This window comes from Barbatula barbatula (genome assembly GCF_947034865.1).
Source record: "Barbatula barbatula genome assembly, chromosome: 4".
NCBI classification, from domain to species: Eukaryota; Metazoa; Chordata; class Actinopteri; order Cypriniformes; family Nemacheilidae; genus Barbatula; species Barbatula barbatula.
The window spans coordinates 8,805,329-8,824,804 of NC_136768.1; the positions used below are offsets into that span (position 1 = coordinate 8,805,329).

A 19,476-nucleotide genomic window follows, 5' to 3' on the forward strand; every position below is an offset into this window, starting at 1 on the left:
GCAGGAGAGAGAGGAAAAGAGGGAAGAAGAGTCATGCAGAAAAACACTTGACAGTCAGCAGTTTAACTCAAACATAAAGTGCTTGAACCAAAGAGTGTTAACAAGTAGAAGGAGAGAAAAGTATTAAAACAGATATGAGAGCGAGTTACAGTACATGCGCGGCCAAAAGTATACGGACACATCACACCCACATGTGAATGGGAATTTTCGCTCTACACCATGGAGATTAAAAGCTGCCATTCTTCTGGAAAGGCTTTCCACTTGATGTCTGAACAGGGCTGTGACATTTGTTCCAATATAGACATAAGAGCATCAGTGAGCTCATGCACTGAGGGTGGGTGATGGCATCTGGATTACAGTATACAATTCATCCCAAAAGTGTTCGATGGGGTTCAAGTTCGGGTCAAGGTCTCATCAATAAATCATTTCTTTATCAGCCTCTCTTTGTGCACAAGGGCATTGTCATGATGAAGCCCAAAAGGACCCTTTTGTACAACAAATGTTTGTCTAAGGAGTATGCATGGCCGCATGCCTGATTTTATGCACCTGTTGGCAATAGCCGTAGCTAAAATAGCAAAACTTGTTAATTAGAAAATGGTTTCCGCATACTTCGGCCATGTAGTGTACTGTATGTCTGCCTGAGATCAGAACACGACCAAGCTCTCCTACATAAAGATCTATCACACAGAGACACTGTACGTTTTTATTTTAACAGTAAACGTGACTGGAAAGTGTCACAATCACTCACGGTGGTCTCGGTTTGGTAGATCACGGCCAATGATTGAGCAAGATTAAGCAGCCATTTAAGAAGAATATGCAGCATGTGAGATTCAGGTATGACGCACGTGTCATCATGCTGTTTGTTGAGTAGGTGGCTTGGGGACTTACTCTTGAGTTGTCGTCAAAGCACTCTTCTGTACCCTTACGGTACCGTGGGCGCTGGGCTATCACACAGGGATCTGGACCCGGAGCTGTGGACTCGGGTTCAGGAGAAACTGATCAAAGCAGACTGATACGCTACGAAGACATTGTGCACTCGGTCATGCATAAAACACGCCACACTTTGGTTTCAGTATTCAGATTTGCACAGGATTGCTAAAAGAGAGCTAGTTGTCAATTGTGTTTTTGCATGCGTATTGGTGGTTGAGTTGCCAAATTGTGTTGTTCGAAGTCTAAAGTGATCTCATTTGGCTAAATACGCTTAAAATATCAATCGTTTGTATTTACAAAACATATTGTTGAACTTCAAAAGATATTTATCTCCTGGAGTCGTATGGATTATTTCGATTTTGTTGGGCTGAAAGACAGTCATATATACTCCTAGGATGGCATAAGTAACTAAATGATGGATTCAATTTCGTTTAAACAATTAAACATTCCTTTAAACATTTAATGCATTTGCCCGTGTTTAAAGGATACAAGGCTTCTCCTTGTGCGAAAATGGAGCTTCTTGGCATATTTCGCACTGCTTGTCAGCAACAATAAGCACCAAATTTGTTTTTGGAAGCTTTTCGGCTGTGAACTGCCTGTAGTCAAAAACACAAAAAAAAACACTCAATGTGCAACATCCAATGGCTTTGAGCGCAAGGGGTTCCGGCCAAAATAAATATTTTATTTTATCGAACAAAAATTGCAAATCATTAACGTTAGAAGTGGTGATGCATGTATTTCTGTTTCATTTGCGCTGTGGGCAAAATCCCTCGCCGAAAAATGACAGTCATGTCTCCAATTCAGTTCATCTTAACGGCTATGTTTGTACTCTTACCTGGAGCAGTTCCCACATTCAACTAATCCCTTAAAGCTCGTCTTGTTGTCCTCAAAGAAATACTGCGTCTGCTCCGTAATGCAACTCTCCTTAAGTGGCATCTTATACTGTTCGTCGTCTACATCAGCTGTGTGCAAAACACAGGTGAAATTTAATGTTGCATGCACAAAATATTAAAAATCTACAAGGGTGGAACACACTAACAGTTAACTTTCCCTGCATGTTTTGTACGGGCAGTTGGCATTGTTTTAAGGAATAGGGCAAATCAGAAAAAAGCGGGGTGACAAAATGCAGTTTCCCATTTTTAAGTAGTTGTAGAAGGTATGATCTATATTTTGACCAATTTATATGTCTGAAGGTGAAAATACAATTGCATTTAAAAGCATGACAATGACTTTAAATATTTGAGCCACAGTGTTACCTTAGCATATTTGCTGGCTGGGTAAACTGGGTGTTTAGTGATTTTGAAAGATGCACGTTTTTGCATTAGAAAACTGTTAACCAAATCTTATGAATGAATTCGTGTTTCTTTTTTATTTTGTTGTAAATGTTTCCTGACTCGTCGTCTAATATATTTATGATTGTGTTCAGCAACCTCCCAAGATTGCATCCTCCTGAATGAGAAGCACCCAGTGTCTACAATGGCATCATTTTTGTTTGATAGTAATTCATGAGTAATGATTCTGCCTCTTACCTGCCTCGAGGAAACTGGAAAATGTTATGCTGACAAACAACTGCTGCAACATTGACCTGAATAAACAAAACAAAGATGGATGTGTCACAAAACATCACATGACACATGATGCTCATTGACATTCTTGTGAGACTCAGAGCTTCGCTCACCAGGCGGCCGCTGACGCCCACCAACCGAGGTTCAGGATATTAGCTATGGTGGGCTGAAAGACACAAACAATGTATTAAACTACATGTCAAAAAAACGTGTTACTTTAGTGTAATTATGAACATTCGCTATTTACTTCTCTATTTATTTAGGAGCTCAACCAATAGGGTTTAACAGATGTCATATTGTAAAACAATCGCAGAAACTCTAGGATTTATTTGTATTGCGACATACATCCATACTGTTACACGACTGCGGCTGTAATAAAGTAATGTCTTCATCTTCATTTGGGGGCTTCTACATACGAATAAGTATATATGATATTGATAAATACATAAATCGAATTATTTTTTCCAATAAAACTTGTTATTGTATCAAATTAAGCACAATTATAGTTGCAAATATAAAGATTAGATTAGTCTGTGCATATACTATCTCCCGGGGCTCAGAATCTCATTATTCACTCAAACATTCTTTTCTAACTTTGTAGGGTGCATATCCGGAGTAGAGAAGCACCAAAACATCCTGATTTGTATTGGCAGTGGACCCCGCTCAGCCCTGCCAGACAGAAGGAATGCCGTGCCAAACAATACGGGATATATTAAGGGAAAGCTCAGCAGATGTACGCATAAATCTACAAACATGGCTTAAAGAAACGCAGGCTGCTCCGATTAGCACGACGGAGGAAATGTCTCTTCGTGATGATTCACGGTTGACTCGGTTTTGAGGGATTTAGTCACCATGTTTAACAGAACCGAAGACACACAGAGATCAGAGAAAGTATCGTGAGGGCAACCTATCAAGTAAAGTTCACCACAACACATTCTCTTTACGGTTGACAAAGCTTTATTGTCTAAAGAAAACAGAAAAAACATGCAGAGTATGCAAATATTAATGTCAGGTGTCTAAGACAAAAACCTTTTTGAAAGAGATCAAAAAACTGTGTGGTAACAGACAGGTTCGTGTTCATTTTTGCATTTGGCAGGCGCTTCAAAATGTAATTTATGGTGGATTTAATTAAACAGTTTTGTATGTGTGAACTTGTGAATTCATTATGTATTCACCCTTTTGTGAATACATAATGAAAGAAAATGACTTTTAGTCACATAAGATGACATTTTGAAAAACTTTGGTAATCAAACAACACTGGCCACAAAACCACTGGGACATTTCTAAAAATATCTTCTTTTGTGTTCATTTACATGTATGCATTTGTCAGACGCTTTAATCCAAAGTGACTTCCATTGCATTATACTACACATTTGTGCAAACCCTGGGACCATGTTCTAAACTACATGAAAGCTGTTGTTCAACAGAAGAAAGAGTCAAATACAGGTTTTGATCGACATGAGGGTGGAAAAAGTGATGACAGATTTCGTATTTTTGTTTGAACTACTCCTTTAAGAGCCCTCCATTCATGTTGCATAACACTGGTTTGTTTTTACAAGGACGCCTGAGACTGGATGAGGCTTAACTTCTTTCTTCCTCTAAATTCAAGATAATCTTTGTGTGTATTTACTGTGAAAAGTAACTGAAATCAAATTCAACTTACGACATAGACTGATCGGAGACCAGCAGCAGCTTTGGTTTCCTTGACGGGATCACAGAGAGACTGATAGTCATATGTTTTGATGACGGAGAACAGCGATTCGTTCATCAAATGTATCATCAGGCCAGGATCGATCATGCCAAAAAACTCTCCGATCTAAAGAAAAACCAAACACAAAAACACTTATTTTACATGGACAATTTTACATGGACAAGAGAACTGTGCCACCGTCTAATCCTGGACCAAACAAACACCTACTCTTATACAAAACATCCCACAGTGTCTCAAAGAGATGAAGCTGAACAAGTTTGCCCCTGAACGTCTAGCTGAGTAAACACACTTAAGAAGCTTTTCATCAAAGTGTGAAGCAGTATGGCGTAATCATACAACACTGCAAAATATAACAATATAAAAAAACATGTTCACCAACTAAATAACACTTTTTTTTACAATTCATTTCTTAAGCATTCGGTCTTTCGGTCTTGGAGCTTCATGCAATATGAGGACTAAAAGTCATAAATACACATCACTGATGTATAATATATATACAAATGTGTGGGGGTGTGTATGATTTAAAAATGTTTTTAAAATATATTTATAAAAAAGGGAAAGCATATAACTGATAATATACGTGATTCCGCACATAACTTGTTGTTAAAATCATTGGGGTGGTTTCCTGTACAGGTCTGAAGACTAGTCCTAGACTAAATGAAATGTTAATGCTGTCTAAACTGAAAACAGCTTGCACTGACTTATCTTAAAATACGCCAGTGCCCTTGTTTTGTCTTAAAACGCACAGAAGTAGTGCTTTTTTGTAAGGCATGTTTGTTAAAACTACTTAAATGTCATAATTCAACAAAGGCATAGTCCTGGCTTAATCTAATCCCTGTCCGGGAAACCGCTTTATTATGTTAACATCCTCGCTTCACATCATCTTCAATGTACTTCTCTGGAAACAGGTGTTAACAGCATGATATAAACAACATTTCTAGACTGTACAAATACGTTCTATATAGCGGAGAAAATGAATCGATTTAATAAGAACTGATCTAGAAGGCTAAAATATCTTACTGGCGTCTTAAGCCAACAATGCTACATTGTAGTAGTTGGTAAAAAAAGTTAAAAATGTTTCCAATAAGAGCGTGTAATCTTATAGCAGGCGTGTGTCCCTGTCTATGAGTCGAAAAAGATGTATATTTCCACCAGTCCTTTCTGTACTGCTCATGCAGGAAACTCCATCCTTCAGTGTTTAAAGATTGAGGACCCGCTCGTGCTCAGGGGAGGCCAATAGGATCTGTTCTAATCGTATTAGGGCGCCCTACTACATTATCATAATTTAACCCAAAGAACGAGCTGTCTGTGAGCTCAGAAAACCTCTCAGGTGTTATATTGACTGTGACTGCATGGTGCGAGAAAGAGAAAACACTCCTGTTCTGGTTACTGTTAAGAACACACACAGCTTAACTTCCAGCTTTGGATTAGAAGTAAAAATGTACGAGCTTGTGCGTTCGAGACTATAAGTCAGTCCAAAGGCGATATAAATCCTGAAGTGTACAGAACGGCCGGCGTTCCCCGTGCAATAACAGCCGTAATGAATGGGCGGTCTGCCCGACGGACCCGGCTGACCCCAGGAGGGTCTGCCCACACAGAGGGGGAATAGACGGTATTTAGGGCAGGATCGGTCCCTGCGGCTGCCAAACACTCTGGCCGTGATTTATCCTGTGCACACTCCTCTCTGATTGGTTTCCCTCGCTGAGCTTAACTTTAAACATTGACGCTGCTGCTGTCGGCGGGGCGCGGGTGGCCGATCTTCAGGGGTCAGGAAAGGGTAATGTGGAATGGAAGTGGGGCGAAGTGGTTGTGATTGGGTAAAAGAGAGGCCCACCTTGCTGATGTAGTCGTCCTGATTGGCCATGATGAGAAAACCGCCGTCGTCCAATAGGACGCACTCCAGATACTTTGAGAAGAAAGGAGAGAATGATAAATGGGTGGTTTACACATAAAAAGTCCACATCGCATTTACACCATATGGCCGAGGTGGACACACAGATGACCACACCCAGATGTCTCGAACCATACATCGTCTAAACGTCTTTGAAGGTTTTTCAATAGATGTTTAAACGTAGCTACGTTCCAACAGATGCGCGGTTGTTTTCATGTTTCCATTTTTGACCAGGTATATGTATAATGTATATGTATAATACGTATAAATAAAAACCACATTGGGTAATTGCGATCTTACCGGATCATTTCGTTTGCATCCACAGATTTCACCGTTACACTGTACATGAAAAGGACAAAGCAATATGACACACACCATAAAAAAACACAAATGCAATTCCACTTAATCACACTTTATTTAATATTAACGGATAATAATATCACCATGTCTTTTACAAATGACAATCACCGCCAAGTATTATTACCTTTGATGTGATCGTAACATTCATAAAGCTATCCATCCACATCTGGACGTCCAGTTTTACTCCAACCACTGAAACAGGAATTTTGACAGCAGATTCACACATCGTCCAATCAAAAATGATCATTTAAAATCTCAGCCCCCTACCTGCTGGCTTCAGCCTGAACTCATCGATTCTCAGGTCCATTGCTCTGCTCACTAAAACAGACTCATCGGTTCCTGATAAGAAAACGGTGCAAAATGTTTATTAACGCGTACGCAAAGAGTGGATAACAATCACACGCAAACACTTACTGTTTTTGCCGTATGATGGTTTGGATGTAAATATGTAAATATTATTGTCCAGACTCCTTTTGTAGAAGCTGCACTCGTATGTTTCTGCCTCTTCGGTCCATTCAGCGCCAGCACTGCGCACACACAGTTTTAGTCCAGGTCCCACAAGACTGTTATTTCCTTTCTTTTATAAAGTAACTCTACCTTTCAGGATAGACTCTCGTAATGCCACCGTCTGTAGCCACAAACTTAGCTCTGATTCTGTCGTTCCTGCTTGGACACAAACACTTTACAAACACTATCATGCGGAAAGCAGCGCACAATAATCACTTCTGCGCAAATGACATTGTGTGATGATTGTATAGAAAGGTTGTTTGTGATGTATATTCCGCTGAAACGTTACATGTAAAACATGTTTAAAAATGAAACACAGAATTAAAATAGTTCAGAATGTGAATTAAATTAAAACTTGTTTTAAAGGTTAACTTCACTTTTATTGTTGTTTTATGCTTCAGCGAAACTCACGGTCTCTGTTTGCTCCAGTGTTTGGACAGTTCGGCGGTGATGCCAGCATCCAAGAGAAGTCTGTTAGTCAGGTTCATGTTACCTGAGAAACACACAGAGCAGACGCAATTCGTAATAGTTTTTCAACCATCACCGTGTTCTTTTATTTCCACTGGTACAGCACAGTGCTTGCAACACAAAAGTCATGTGTTCGAATCCCAGGGAGCACATATAAAAATGGTAAAATGCACACCGTGAAACCACAAGTCGCCCTGCATCAGTATTTGTCAAATGCAAATGTACAAAACGACTCCCACACTACAGAAGCAAAATCTAATGGAGGATCAATAGGCCCACAACCAAACGTCAACCTCAGATTTAATGAGATAAATGCATAAACACCTGGTCATGAATAACAACGGCTCCACATACTGACCTTTGCAGCAACCGATGCCAAAGTCATAAGAAGTAGGACTTCATAAAAAGAGGGAGAGGCAGACGCAAACAGAGGAGGGGCGCTTGGAAAAGTAACACGTAGATTAATTTTCCGAGACGTGGAACACGATTGTATTCTTCGGCTGTATGAAACGGCACTAACTGTTCAAAGGCCCGTGTTTTTTGCGCGCTTCGAATGTTTTATAACATCTCGCTGCAGTTCATTACCGCGAAGCCTTTACGACAAAACACGCACACTTCAGAAAGAGCAGCTGGTGTACGACTTTATCCCGTCCCCCCATGCCACACTCCCCCCTGCACGCTGCATGCTTTTCATTAGGACCTGATTGAGAGCAGCTCGAGGACACAATTTAACCGATCGGCCTGTGTTTGACAGCAAGGAAATCATAGACTTTCAATACCGGAGAACTCAAATTGCCATGAATATAGTGGCATGAGTGTTTACAGTGCGATGTTTCGCTGGTTATGCAATTTCATCGGCTATGAACGCAAGGAATTATGCAAATAAACATACAAGCCTCTTTCTCAGAATGGAAACAAACAAAAGCAAATTGAATGAACTGAACGATTGTTTGATGGTGAATGATAGAGAATGTGTGTCAGTCTGCTAGACTTTAGGACATTGGTATATTGACCTTTTTTGGCCCATTTATTATATTTATACAAATATTCATACATTTGTGTTGCCTCTGTGTCTCTGTCTGTGTGACATGTCCTGTTTTTCCTCTTTCACACAGGGTAATTGGTGCAGAATGTGGGTGGATGGTTGACGGGGGGGGGGCTCGTAGGTATAGAGTATTACAGCCAAACCTACACATTTAACACATGTGCACCAAACCAAGTGATTACCGCACCACCAACTGATCCTGCTGAGATCAAAGTGGCCCGCAGAGAGGAACGTGTGTGTGTGTTTGGGGAGGGGTTGTGTGTGTGGGGGCAAGGGGAGGTGCTTTATAAGAGAACAATAAATTTGATTTGATTAAACCTGAAATACACAAGTCAGGGTTTCAACATTGCTGTGTATTTTAAATACGCTAATTTAAGAAAGAAGGAAAGATGGAAAGATGGAAAGATGGAAAGAAAGAAAGAAAGAAAGAAAGAAAGAAAGAAAGAAAGAAAGAAAGAAAGAAAGAAAGAAAGAAGAAAGAAAAAGAAAGAAATGAGTACTGCTGTCACGGTGTGTGGACAGAACCCAAACGCAGGCAGCAGAGTTAAATAACAAAAACTTTATTTAAACAAAAGACCCTCGATGGGGAGAACATGATCTAAAACAAGACAAAAATGTAAACTAAAACTTTCCACAAGGGGAACAAAACAAACAAAGTCCTTTGAATAATAAATCAACAAAATCCACAAACTTAGAACAGGAACAAAGACGATAATCCATAGACAGGAATAATCCAACAAGGTGACGTGAGGAGGTACGATAATGACAAGATGACAACGAACCGACAAGGGACAGAGTGAAAACTGGGGCTTGATAAAGGGAAACACTAACAAGGACTGATGACACAGGGAGAGTGGCCACAGGTGACAAGGATGAAGCACTAAGGGAAAGCTAACAGGAGGATTGCACGAGGCAGGTGAGGGGACTGAAACACTAAGGGAAGGATGGATCAGGGCTGGAGACAAGACTAACACTAATGGACCGCTAACCGGGGAAACAAGGGGGCGGGACTAAAGGACGAGACACTGGAGAGAGAGCATGGCTTCTTAAACCAAAACAATGCTCTTTCTCCACACAAAACACATGGGACTGACATGATCCTGCCACAAGACTCGAAAACCAAGACAAGGAGAGGCAGGATCATGACAGAGCGCCCGCCTTAAAGAACTCCTCCAGGAGTTCTTCAAGATCACACTAAACATGACAAGACTGACAGACAGGAGGACAGACACCACAAACACAGAACAGAACACACTAGGGGCAGGGCTGACATGACTAGAAAGGGATTGGGGTTGGACAATAAAATAAACATCAATGGGAAGGGGGGAGGCGGAATAGGTGGGAAAAACTTGGGAACATAACTGGGTGGGGACTTAGGAGGGACAGGACCCTGCTTCCTAGAGCTGGGCGGAGGGGTGGGGTAGGAAGGTCTGGGCATGGAAGGGATACCTCTCTTGGAGTGGGAGGAACTAGAAGGGGTAGGGCATGACAGGACGGCCGTAGTAGGGAACGGCTGGGGCAAGGCTGACTGGTTTGTAGGTTGGAGGGCCGGCTGGGCAGGACTTGACGCCGGCTGGAAGGCCGGCTGGGCAGGACTTGACGCCGGCTGGAAGGCCGGCAGGGCAGGACTTGACGCCGGCTGGAAGGCCGGCAGGGCAGGACTTGACGCCGGCTGGAAGGCCGGCAGGGCAGGACTTGACGCCGGCTGGAAGGCCGGCAGGGCAGGACTTGACACTGGACTGGGTGCTGACGGGACCACCGGACTTGACGGGACCACCGGACTTGACGGGACCACCGGACTGGACGGGACCACCGGACTGGACGGGACCACCGGACTGGACGGGACCACCGGACTGGACGGGACCACCGGACTGGACGCCTGGGCAGGGCTGGATACCGGCTGCTGGGCTGGAGAGGATGGTGCCACTCTCCTCTGCCTCTTCCTCTTTGACCGGCTCACCGGACGTGTGGCCGGCTGCAGAGTAGCGGTGGGGGACCCCACTATCTCTGTGCTGGATGAGTCGGACGGGGAGTCCCACGACTCCCGCCGTCCACGCCTACCACGGAGGATAGCTGGTGGAGCAGAGGCTGGTGGCGCGGCGGTTGTCAACACCCCGAGCTTCAGGGCAAGACCCTCAGGGATGGGGCCCAACGGAGATGCAAAACATGGAGCAGTTGAGACCCTGGGCTCCGGTCGGCTCATGACAAACCTGAGCACACCCTCGAAGTCCAGCGGTCTCAGCCTCCTCATCTCCGCTGGAGATAGGGGAACCCTGAGGCCGTGGATGAATGCTGCGGTCACCTCCTCCTCTCCGAGGACCACCTCTCCTGCAGCTTCCAGAAACCTATCAAGGTAGTCCGCCAGGTCTGAGTTATCCTGGCGAACGCTGCAGAGGGGACGAGGCTGGCAGGACCTTGCAGCAAACACTGCTGCCTGCTGGGTTCTTCTTGGTCGGTTCATTCTGTCACGGTGTGTGGACAGAACCCAAACGCAGGCAGCAGAGTTAAATAACAAAAACTTTATTTAAACAAAAGACCCTCGATGGGGAGAACATGATCTAAAACAAGACAAAAATGTAAACTAAAACTTTCCACAAGGGGAACAAAACAAACAAAGTCCTTTGAATAATAAATCAACAAAATCCACAAACTTAGAACAGGAACAAAGACGATAATCCATAGACAGGAATAATCCAACAAGGTGACGTGAGGAGGTACGATAATGACAAGATGACAACGAACCGACAAGGGACAGAGTGAAAACTGGGGCTTGATAAAGGGAAACACTAACAAGGACTGATGACACAGGGAGAGTGGCCACAGGTGACAAGGATGAAGCACTAAGGGAAAGCTAACAGGAGGATTGCACGAGGCAGGTGAGGGGACTGAAACACTAAGGGAAGGATGGATCAGGGCTGGAGACAAGACTAACACTAATGGACCGCTAACCGGGGAAACAAGGGGACGGGACTAAAGGACGAGACACTGGAGAGAGAGCATGGCTTCTTAAACCAAAACAATGCTCTTTCTCCACACAAAACACATGGGACTGACATGATCCTGCCACAAGACTCGAAAACCAAGACAAGGAGAGGCAGGATCATGACAACTGCATGATTATTTCTCAAAATAAATAGCCAATGTTATGTCCAAAACAAAAAATCTATAAATAAATCAAAGAAATAATTATATAAAATATAAATAAATTATGCTTTGAAGTGAAAATATGGTTGTTTCTTAAATAAATAGCCAATGTTTGGTACAAAACTAAAAACTATAAAAAAATCTAATAAATAAGTAAATACATAAAATAAATAACAAATTATGCTTTGAAGTTAAAATATGATTGTTTCTTAAAATAATTAGGCAATGTTTGGTACAAAACTAAATAGTAGAAATAAATAAAAAAAATGATGCTTTATAGTTTAAAATATGATTGTTTCTTAAAGTAGATCGCTTACGTTTGGAACAAAACTATAAATAAATAAAATAAACATGATATCAATACATACATAATGTCTTGAAGTTCTGCAACATGTAGCAAAATATTGTATGAATATTTTAAGAATGTGTTAAAGTACACTGAAGTTATCAGAAGAGCACAACATGTCCACTGTACGGCTCCAAACATTTTTCTCTTGTTTTTCCAAACTCAACAAACACACATTAGCTAATACTGGTTTAAAATCGCATCGTCTCTGGGATTGGTTTATTCAAAGTACAATCTTCAGCGCTACTTCGATTAAAATTATGACCCTATAAACTGCTCTCTTAAATCTCTCGGCAGTCCCGGGGATGAACTCTGAACCCTTTAACTGGTGGTATGAATCCCTGACCTACAAGCCACCGTGTAACAGCTCGCTTTTGAATTTGAACCGGCAGGCCAGACTGGCAGAGCTGGTAAAAATGATACTTACACTGTGGGTTGTTGGGGGTCTTCCTGTCGATGTATTCGTTGAAATCATTGAGAAAATCTTTGTTGCTGTCGCTCTGAGGTTCGAGGTCGCTGCAGTACTCTCTAATAGACACCAAGAGAGTGTTTGTCAGTATCTTTTGCAAGATACAGAATTCAAATCCAAATACTGTGTTCTGGTAACATTTCCTGAACAGTGGTGCTATTTTAAGTTATTTCAGAATTCAAACCTCATGCTTGGTTTGCTTATACAAATGTTTATGTGTTTGGGAAAACATAAGCCTGTAAAACGTTTCAAAAGACCGCCATTTGTGTTTTCATGTGTTTTTCTATTAAATGAAGTCATGTGTGTTTGCAACAACATGAGGTTGAGTGAATCATGACAGAATATGTTTTTAAAAATCCTAAGAAATTTCTTAAAGAATCTGACCTGGGTGCTATGAAAGTATGTCCATATTCTTCAAATTTGTTAACCTGCAGAGTTTCCGAGACTGAAAGAAATATCAAAAGATCAGAATTTCGTTATTTAAAGAAACTATTTAAAGACACTTTTGTTACAAATCAGCACATTAATAAAACAAATATTAAACACATAAAGTAACTTCTCACTCCAAAATGACCTGACAGTGCAACTCGAATCTACAGAGAGCCGGCCGCTACACAACGGCTTGTAAAAATATGAGGATCTGTGTAGTAAAGCAGTAATCGGCTGTGAAACCCTGCTGTTCAGACACACGACCCCTCATATGGGTGGGCCGCAGAGAGAAAGCTTAAAATTAGCTAGGACAGAACTACTTTATCCATTCATCCCATTGATATGCTACATAAACGTATCCGATATATACACGGTGTTGTCCAAAAATCTGTGATCGCTTTAAAAACAGTGGATTAAGTTAAACCAAACGTTTTAGGGTTCTCACATGTAATAAAATAGAATGTGGAGTAAATAACAAAATATTGTTAACAATATTTGTTTTGTAAATAACAAAACAAATATTGAAGTTATCTGAACAATGGACTAATTTGAAAACAATGGAAGTCTATAACAAACCTTTGCATGTCTGACACATAACACATCAGGGTTTATACATGAAGGAAACGACAAAAGGGAAGAAAAAGCTACTTGCCTTCTTCTGAAGGGCCAAATGCCGAATGAGGGAAAAAGGGGGCGATCGACCAAAGAGAGGGAAGGAAAGAAAGGTAGAGAAACAGGGTAAAACCACGGGGGTCAAAGGTGATCAATATTTTTGCACAGGACAAGCCTTGAATAAAAATATTGCATTCTGATCTAAGGGTTTTTGCTCATTGTAAATTGAAAGACAAGCTATATGGGTCTTACATGTGGCCCAGCGGTCTGTTTGTGTGATTATGGTGTCATTAATGAATTATGTATTCACATGAGCCATAACAGACGACAGGGGAGGTGCAGAACTTCATGTGAGCAAAGACAAATAAATGTAACTGTACTTTACGCATTGCATACACAAGCAAATGTGACCCTGCACAACAAAACCAGTATAAAGTCTTTACGTTTTAAGATGTCAATATAAAGTCCTTAGAATAGCACATACCGTACAAAAATAACGTTTTTATATAATAACTACAAAATATCTTCACGGAACATGATCTTTACCAAATATGTTAATGATTTTGGTCATAAAAGAAAATAGATTCATTTTGACCCATGCGATTGATTTTGGGCTATTACTAAAAATGTTCCCAGTCTACATAAGACTGGTTTTGTGGTCCAGGGTCACATATCATTGAGGCATTGCGAGGTTTGTAAATTGCAGCTTTACCTAAGAGTGTTACCACATTAGCTTAAATTAAACTATTTTAATTTATCCTTAAAGGGATAGTTCACCCAAAAACGAAAAGGATGTCATCATTAGGTAATCCTGATGCTGTTTCTAATCCGTAGGATTTTAGGTAAAACTAAGTAATTAATGGATGTCTAGGTCGAAAAAGCACCGTGAAAGTAACACAACTCAATCACCATTACCAAAAGTCTCAAATATGAATATGAGGAAATGCAAAATACATCTAAACACATTTGATCAAGACCATATCAGTATAATTTGCAACATTTTATGGCATGGATGTTGGTTTCCGGGTAACAGAAAGTACTATATTAGTACTTCAGAATACAGAAAGTATTATAGTACAGAAAACAGAATGTAGTACATAGATTGTATTTTATATCTTAAATAATGTTACAGTGCACTCAAAAGCTTATTTTTGGAGGTCCACTGGTCAATATAAACTATAACTGTAATTGATGTTTTATTTTACAAAAATTTCGTGTATATTAAAAATGCGTGAAAATACATTGCAGAAATAAACAGCAAATTTACAAGTTGGTTGTAAAACAGCATAAAAAACATGTATTTTACAGTGTTTTTCTGGCGCCCCAGCTGCCGGAATATTACTATTTTTATGGGTATTGTTTTACACTGTATACATTCATTGCATTCTCCAAATATTTTGTTTTTACATCGGACCAACAGGGATGTATGAATTCAATTCAGTTTTATTTCTTAAGGTCTATTGCCAAATGAACATTGTGGCTTCACAAAAAACATTTTAATACAAAATTATAAAAAAATTAACTTTGGGAAAAATTCCACTAGGTGCCAGTACATATTTTTTTTCCAAAATCTCCATGTTAAAGGTGAACCAATCCTTAAAATAACTTGCTTGACGATTTTTACAGACCGTTTAAGAAAGCTTTGCATAAAAAAACGTATATTTTCGCATGATTGACGTTAAACTTAGTTCAAACTGTGTTATCCAATCTCTACGGTGAGATCAGGTATTAAAGAACCTGCGGGTTTAAGTGCGTAAAATATAGTTTGGTGGATGTGCTTTTACAGAGGGAAGCAGAGATCTGCCGGCGAATGCGTGATAGGTACAGACTGTAATTTCGGAACAGTAACGTTAGAAGCCTCAGAATAACACTGTCCTGTTAAAATTTTAAAAAAGACCACACGTACCAAATCCACACCTGGACATGCCCACACAAAGAAAAGGAACTTTTTGAAGAGCAAGGCCTGTATTTGGTTAAACTGTCCCTTTATGAGACTTTTAAAGCATCCAGATGATTCAGAGAGCAAGAGGGCGGAGATAAAATCTGTGGTTAAGATGGTGGGGAGCTGCACTTGTTTTCTCTGCGGTTTCACCTTTAAAGACTCTAAACATCTCCTGATGCGCACACACTGCTCTATTCTGGCATGGGATGTAATATCTGCACATTCTGATTGACATGTAACATGTAAATCATCTTAACAGCTTTATTTAGCTGGAGAACAGCCATACATGCAAAGCAGATGCACAAAGCAGTTTACAATCTGCATTATCATTGACTGTGATTTAAGCAAGTGTACAGCAGGTGTGAATATTTGAAACAGGTTCATAATCAGTTCTTTAATATTGGGTTTACCTATTCAAACAGAAACAAAGAGGATAGGGATTGGAAATGTGTTAGGCCATAGATACATCCACATGCATGCACATGCAAGCACACGCGTCAGGCCTTGTAATGATATTTGCATTAACTGTCTGCTTTAACTTTCCTCTTTTTCCATTTACAAGCCAAACAATATTGCTAAACTAGATCTTAGATAATGAAGTCTTGCTAGCTACCTGAAAAATGACACATCTGGTTTAATGGCACAAGCATTTGAACTTGCCTTGTGTAAAAGCATGTGGAAAATGAATAATGTAAACGTAAAACAACGTTGACTTGATTATTGGGGTTTCTTATGCAAGGGTAATGTAGTTATGTTTTTGGCCTATTCCTCAAATTAAATTATGTCTTTCTTTCTTCTGCAGAACAAAAAAGAAGATGTTTAAAAAACCCAATTGACTTTGTGCATGATTTTGTGTCCATAGAAGTCAATTGGGACAGAAGTTTTATTTTTATTTTTTTTGGTTACCGACATTCTTCAAAATATCTTCTTTTGTGTGTTGCTGAAGAAATAAAGTCCCACAGTTTTAAAATGACAAGCGGGTGAGTGAATTATGACATTAGGTGAGCTATTCCTTTGAGCGAATACAGGCAATAAAACCAGTTCTGATCGGTGCCACTAGAGGGACCAAAAACTACACACATTTGAACAAAATGTAGTATTCATTATTAAAAAACACTTTTCGTGATTAATGAAAATATTGATTATAACAGATCAGTCAGATACCACAAGAGCGAGAGAACAGATGAAAAAAATACTTGCCGGAATCTACCGAGGGTTTCCAAGCTACAGACAAACAGGGGAACGGGCGAGAGATATGGAGAGAAAAGAGAGAGAATGAAAGGGTTATAGGGAGGGAAAGAACATGAGGGATTTCACAATATTTTATTCAACCCCAGAAGCTTTGAATAAGAATATTGTATAGAAACTGAAGGTTTTCCTGAGGGGAGGGGCATTCGAGATTTACTTTCCTCTCCCAAAAGCCACATGAGAGGATTAGAGGGTAAACACGGGCGCAGAGGTGCGTCTGGAAGGAAAAAATGGGGTAATACACACGGGGCGAGGCGCTTTTGCCATTAAGGGGGTCGTCGGCACCATCTGGTGAAAGCTCCTGGAGACAGACCACAACTGAGGAACCTCGCTGTTACATCTCCGGGTGAGGTTTGGGTGTCAAAATAGAGATCTGGAATGGACCTGAGGGCGCGGGCTTGAACTTAAGGGGCTGCCTGGATAAAAACCAGCAGCTGAAGTTCCTCTGAGTTTGATAAAGGTGCGTGAGGGAGCCATGGTTTGGTGGGTACTTACATTTGGCTTGAGTAATGGTGTCTCCGATTGTGGCATTGATATAGTGGAGACTGTACTCTGGTAGAACTAAAGCAAGACTAGAGGAAAATGAGAGAAATAAGTGAGGTCAAAGAGCATGAAACTCCTTGAAATTCTTTATGATAATGTCCATGCCCCACAAATTTTGACTTTTGAATTAGTTTGATCTTATTTTACAATCTATGATTTGATAATGTTCTTGTTGACAAGAGGGTGAGTAAATGATGAGAGAATTTTCATTTTGGGTTGAACTATCCCTTTAAGAGGTGAATGTAGTATTTTCATGTGATTTGGTGGGTTATGGATAACATTTTCTGAAGCAGTTTATGGATTCAAAACAGAGGAATTACTGTGATAGCTTTCCTATTACATCCATTATTTAAAGCATTTATTTAGCAATAACTCCATCACTTTTCTCTGTGTCCTTGTGCTGCTTTGATCTGTTGGACTCTTGCCCCCTTGTGGCTTTTTAAGCGAAATCCATATGTCCACCTACTTCTACCACACACATGCAGTACTTTATATCATTTCAAAATCATAAGGTATATTAAAACAATTGAGAAAGATAGAGGGAAACCATCTGGACTTATTTACCTGTAGTCTGACCTTTTCACTGGAACCCAAGTGTAAGTTCTTATTCCACTGTCGATGTAAAGCTGCAATGTGAAGAAAACAAATAAGAGGTTCCTAAATAAAAAAAATTGCCATTTTAATTCCCTTTAATAACCATTCTTTGAACTGAAAATCAAATGGTGTGTGTATAACAAACAATCTTTGTTCTGTTTTAGGTTGCTGTATCACGTCCATTGTGAAGCCAGTGGTCCCGAGGTGAAATGAGTTAAAACAGTTCATCCAAATATAAAATGTCTGTTTTTGGCTACCATTGACTCCCATAAATGTATTTGTTCTGATAAACACAAAAGAAGATTTTTGAAGAATGTGGGAAAGCAAACAGTTCTGGGGCACTTTTGACTACCATTGTCATTTCCCCTATTAAGGTGGCAAAGAACTGTTTGGTAACAAGCATGCATCCAAATATCTTTCTCTGTGTTCTGAGTAGCAAAGAAATGTATATAGATTTGAAACAACTCGAGGGTGAGTATATGATGACAGAATTGTTATTTTAGGGTGAATTGTCCCTTTAAGACTGACTGCTGTAGCATGTGTGATTACCTCATCTTGAGACTTTATAAGCGTGTGGAACCTGCGGCTTCCCTTCTGACCATCTATCATGTTTTGTCTGATCTATAGACAGACAGGAAATAAGACAGACATGTGTGTTACAGTCCTGTAGTTACTATCTGGTAAAATGAGAGATCCTTGTTTTTCACTATTGTTAAACATAGTAATACACCTATAGTCACTTCCAAACTCAAAAAACGACTAGTACGTTTACGTAGGCCGAAAATAAAAAATAAGTCGATATAGGCTACATGCCCTGTTTGTAAATCTTTTTAAATGTCCTTTTTAAACTAGAATTGAATTTGTACTCACGTCTACTTTCATTTCATCTTCCAGTTCGGCATCCAGAAAGTCCAGCGTCACAGGTTCCTGAGACTTCAGATCCTGATAAAATAACAACATTGTACAAGGTTACATAAATCAACACTGGACACAACACGCCATGCTCTCGAGCTAAAATATTTACTCGTGAGTCACTTTTTCCTCTAAATGGTGTTCCGATGAGAAAGCGTTTCTTGGTATTCCTACATTCTTCCACATGAAGTGTCAACTACTCTCACGGGTCACTGGCTTAAGGTTTACTAATTGCCGTGACATGTTTTGAATCAATTCTCCGTTTGCCGTTTTGTCTGTAAACTAAACGAAACAATTGTGTTTGGATTGCACAAATGATTATTATTACAAAGGACAGATGACTTATGCGGAGGAGGGTGGCCTACATTTTATCATCTCACATGAAGGAGAATTGAGAAATACAAAGGTGGCAGAAATGACAGCTGTACCTTTGGCTGAAGGTTGGGATGGAGTATCACATAGCCATTGGGGTCGATTGCGAAGTAATATCCGTTTGGGCCGAGCTGCATGGTAGAAGAGACATGAGTGATAGAGATTTTGCCATTAATCCACAATTATGTGTCATTTAGAATTACACTAACTGTCAAAAGTTTTCGAACACTTAAATAAAATGATTCATATTATATTAAAAACTTTTGCTTAAATGAATGAAATTAGTTTCATAGACAAAAATATAATTGTGCAAATATAAAATAAAATTATTAAAAAAAAAAATTATATCTTTGAAATGGATGACTTTGCCTAAATCATGAAAAAGAGC

General features: G+C 40.1%; 1 protein-coding gene across 1 annotated transcript in view; it reads right to left on the reverse strand.

The window, feature by feature from the left end:
* cacna2d1a (calcium channel, voltage-dependent, alpha 2/delta subunit 1a) overlaps positions 1-19,476 on the reverse strand; it is a 52,514-nt gene that overhangs the window by 2,988 nt on the left and 30,050 nt on the right. Inside the window, exons 18-37 of the mRNA XM_079454090.1 lie at positions 19,145-19,219; positions 18,675-18,746; positions 18,354-18,425; positions 17,775-17,836; positions 17,163-17,239; positions 12,821-12,881; positions 12,395-12,495; positions 7,376-7,457; positions 7,055-7,120; positions 6,872-6,984; positions 6,725-6,796; positions 6,582-6,649; positions 6,398-6,436; positions 6,041-6,112; positions 4,159-4,311; positions 2,609-2,661; positions 2,460-2,515; positions 1,766-1,892; positions 1,420-1,526; positions 889-971 (exon numbers count right to left, since the gene is read on the reverse strand). Of these exons, the coding sequence (XP_079310216.1) occupies positions 889-971; positions 1,420-1,526; positions 1,766-1,892; positions 2,460-2,515; positions 2,609-2,661; positions 4,159-4,311; positions 6,041-6,112; positions 6,398-6,436; positions 6,582-6,649; positions 6,725-6,796; positions 6,872-6,984; positions 7,055-7,120; positions 7,376-7,457; positions 12,395-12,495; positions 12,821-12,881; positions 17,163-17,239; positions 17,775-17,836; positions 18,354-18,425; positions 18,675-18,746; positions 19,145-19,219 (1,611 nt within the window). The remainder of the gene's footprint in view (positions 1-888; positions 972-1,419; positions 1,527-1,765; positions 1,893-2,459; positions 2,516-2,608; positions 2,662-4,158; positions 4,312-6,040; positions 6,113-6,397; positions 6,437-6,581; positions 6,650-6,724; positions 6,797-6,871; positions 6,985-7,054; positions 7,121-7,375; positions 7,458-12,394; positions 12,496-12,820; positions 12,882-17,162; positions 17,240-17,774; positions 17,837-18,353; positions 18,426-18,674; positions 18,747-19,144; positions 19,220-19,476) is intronic.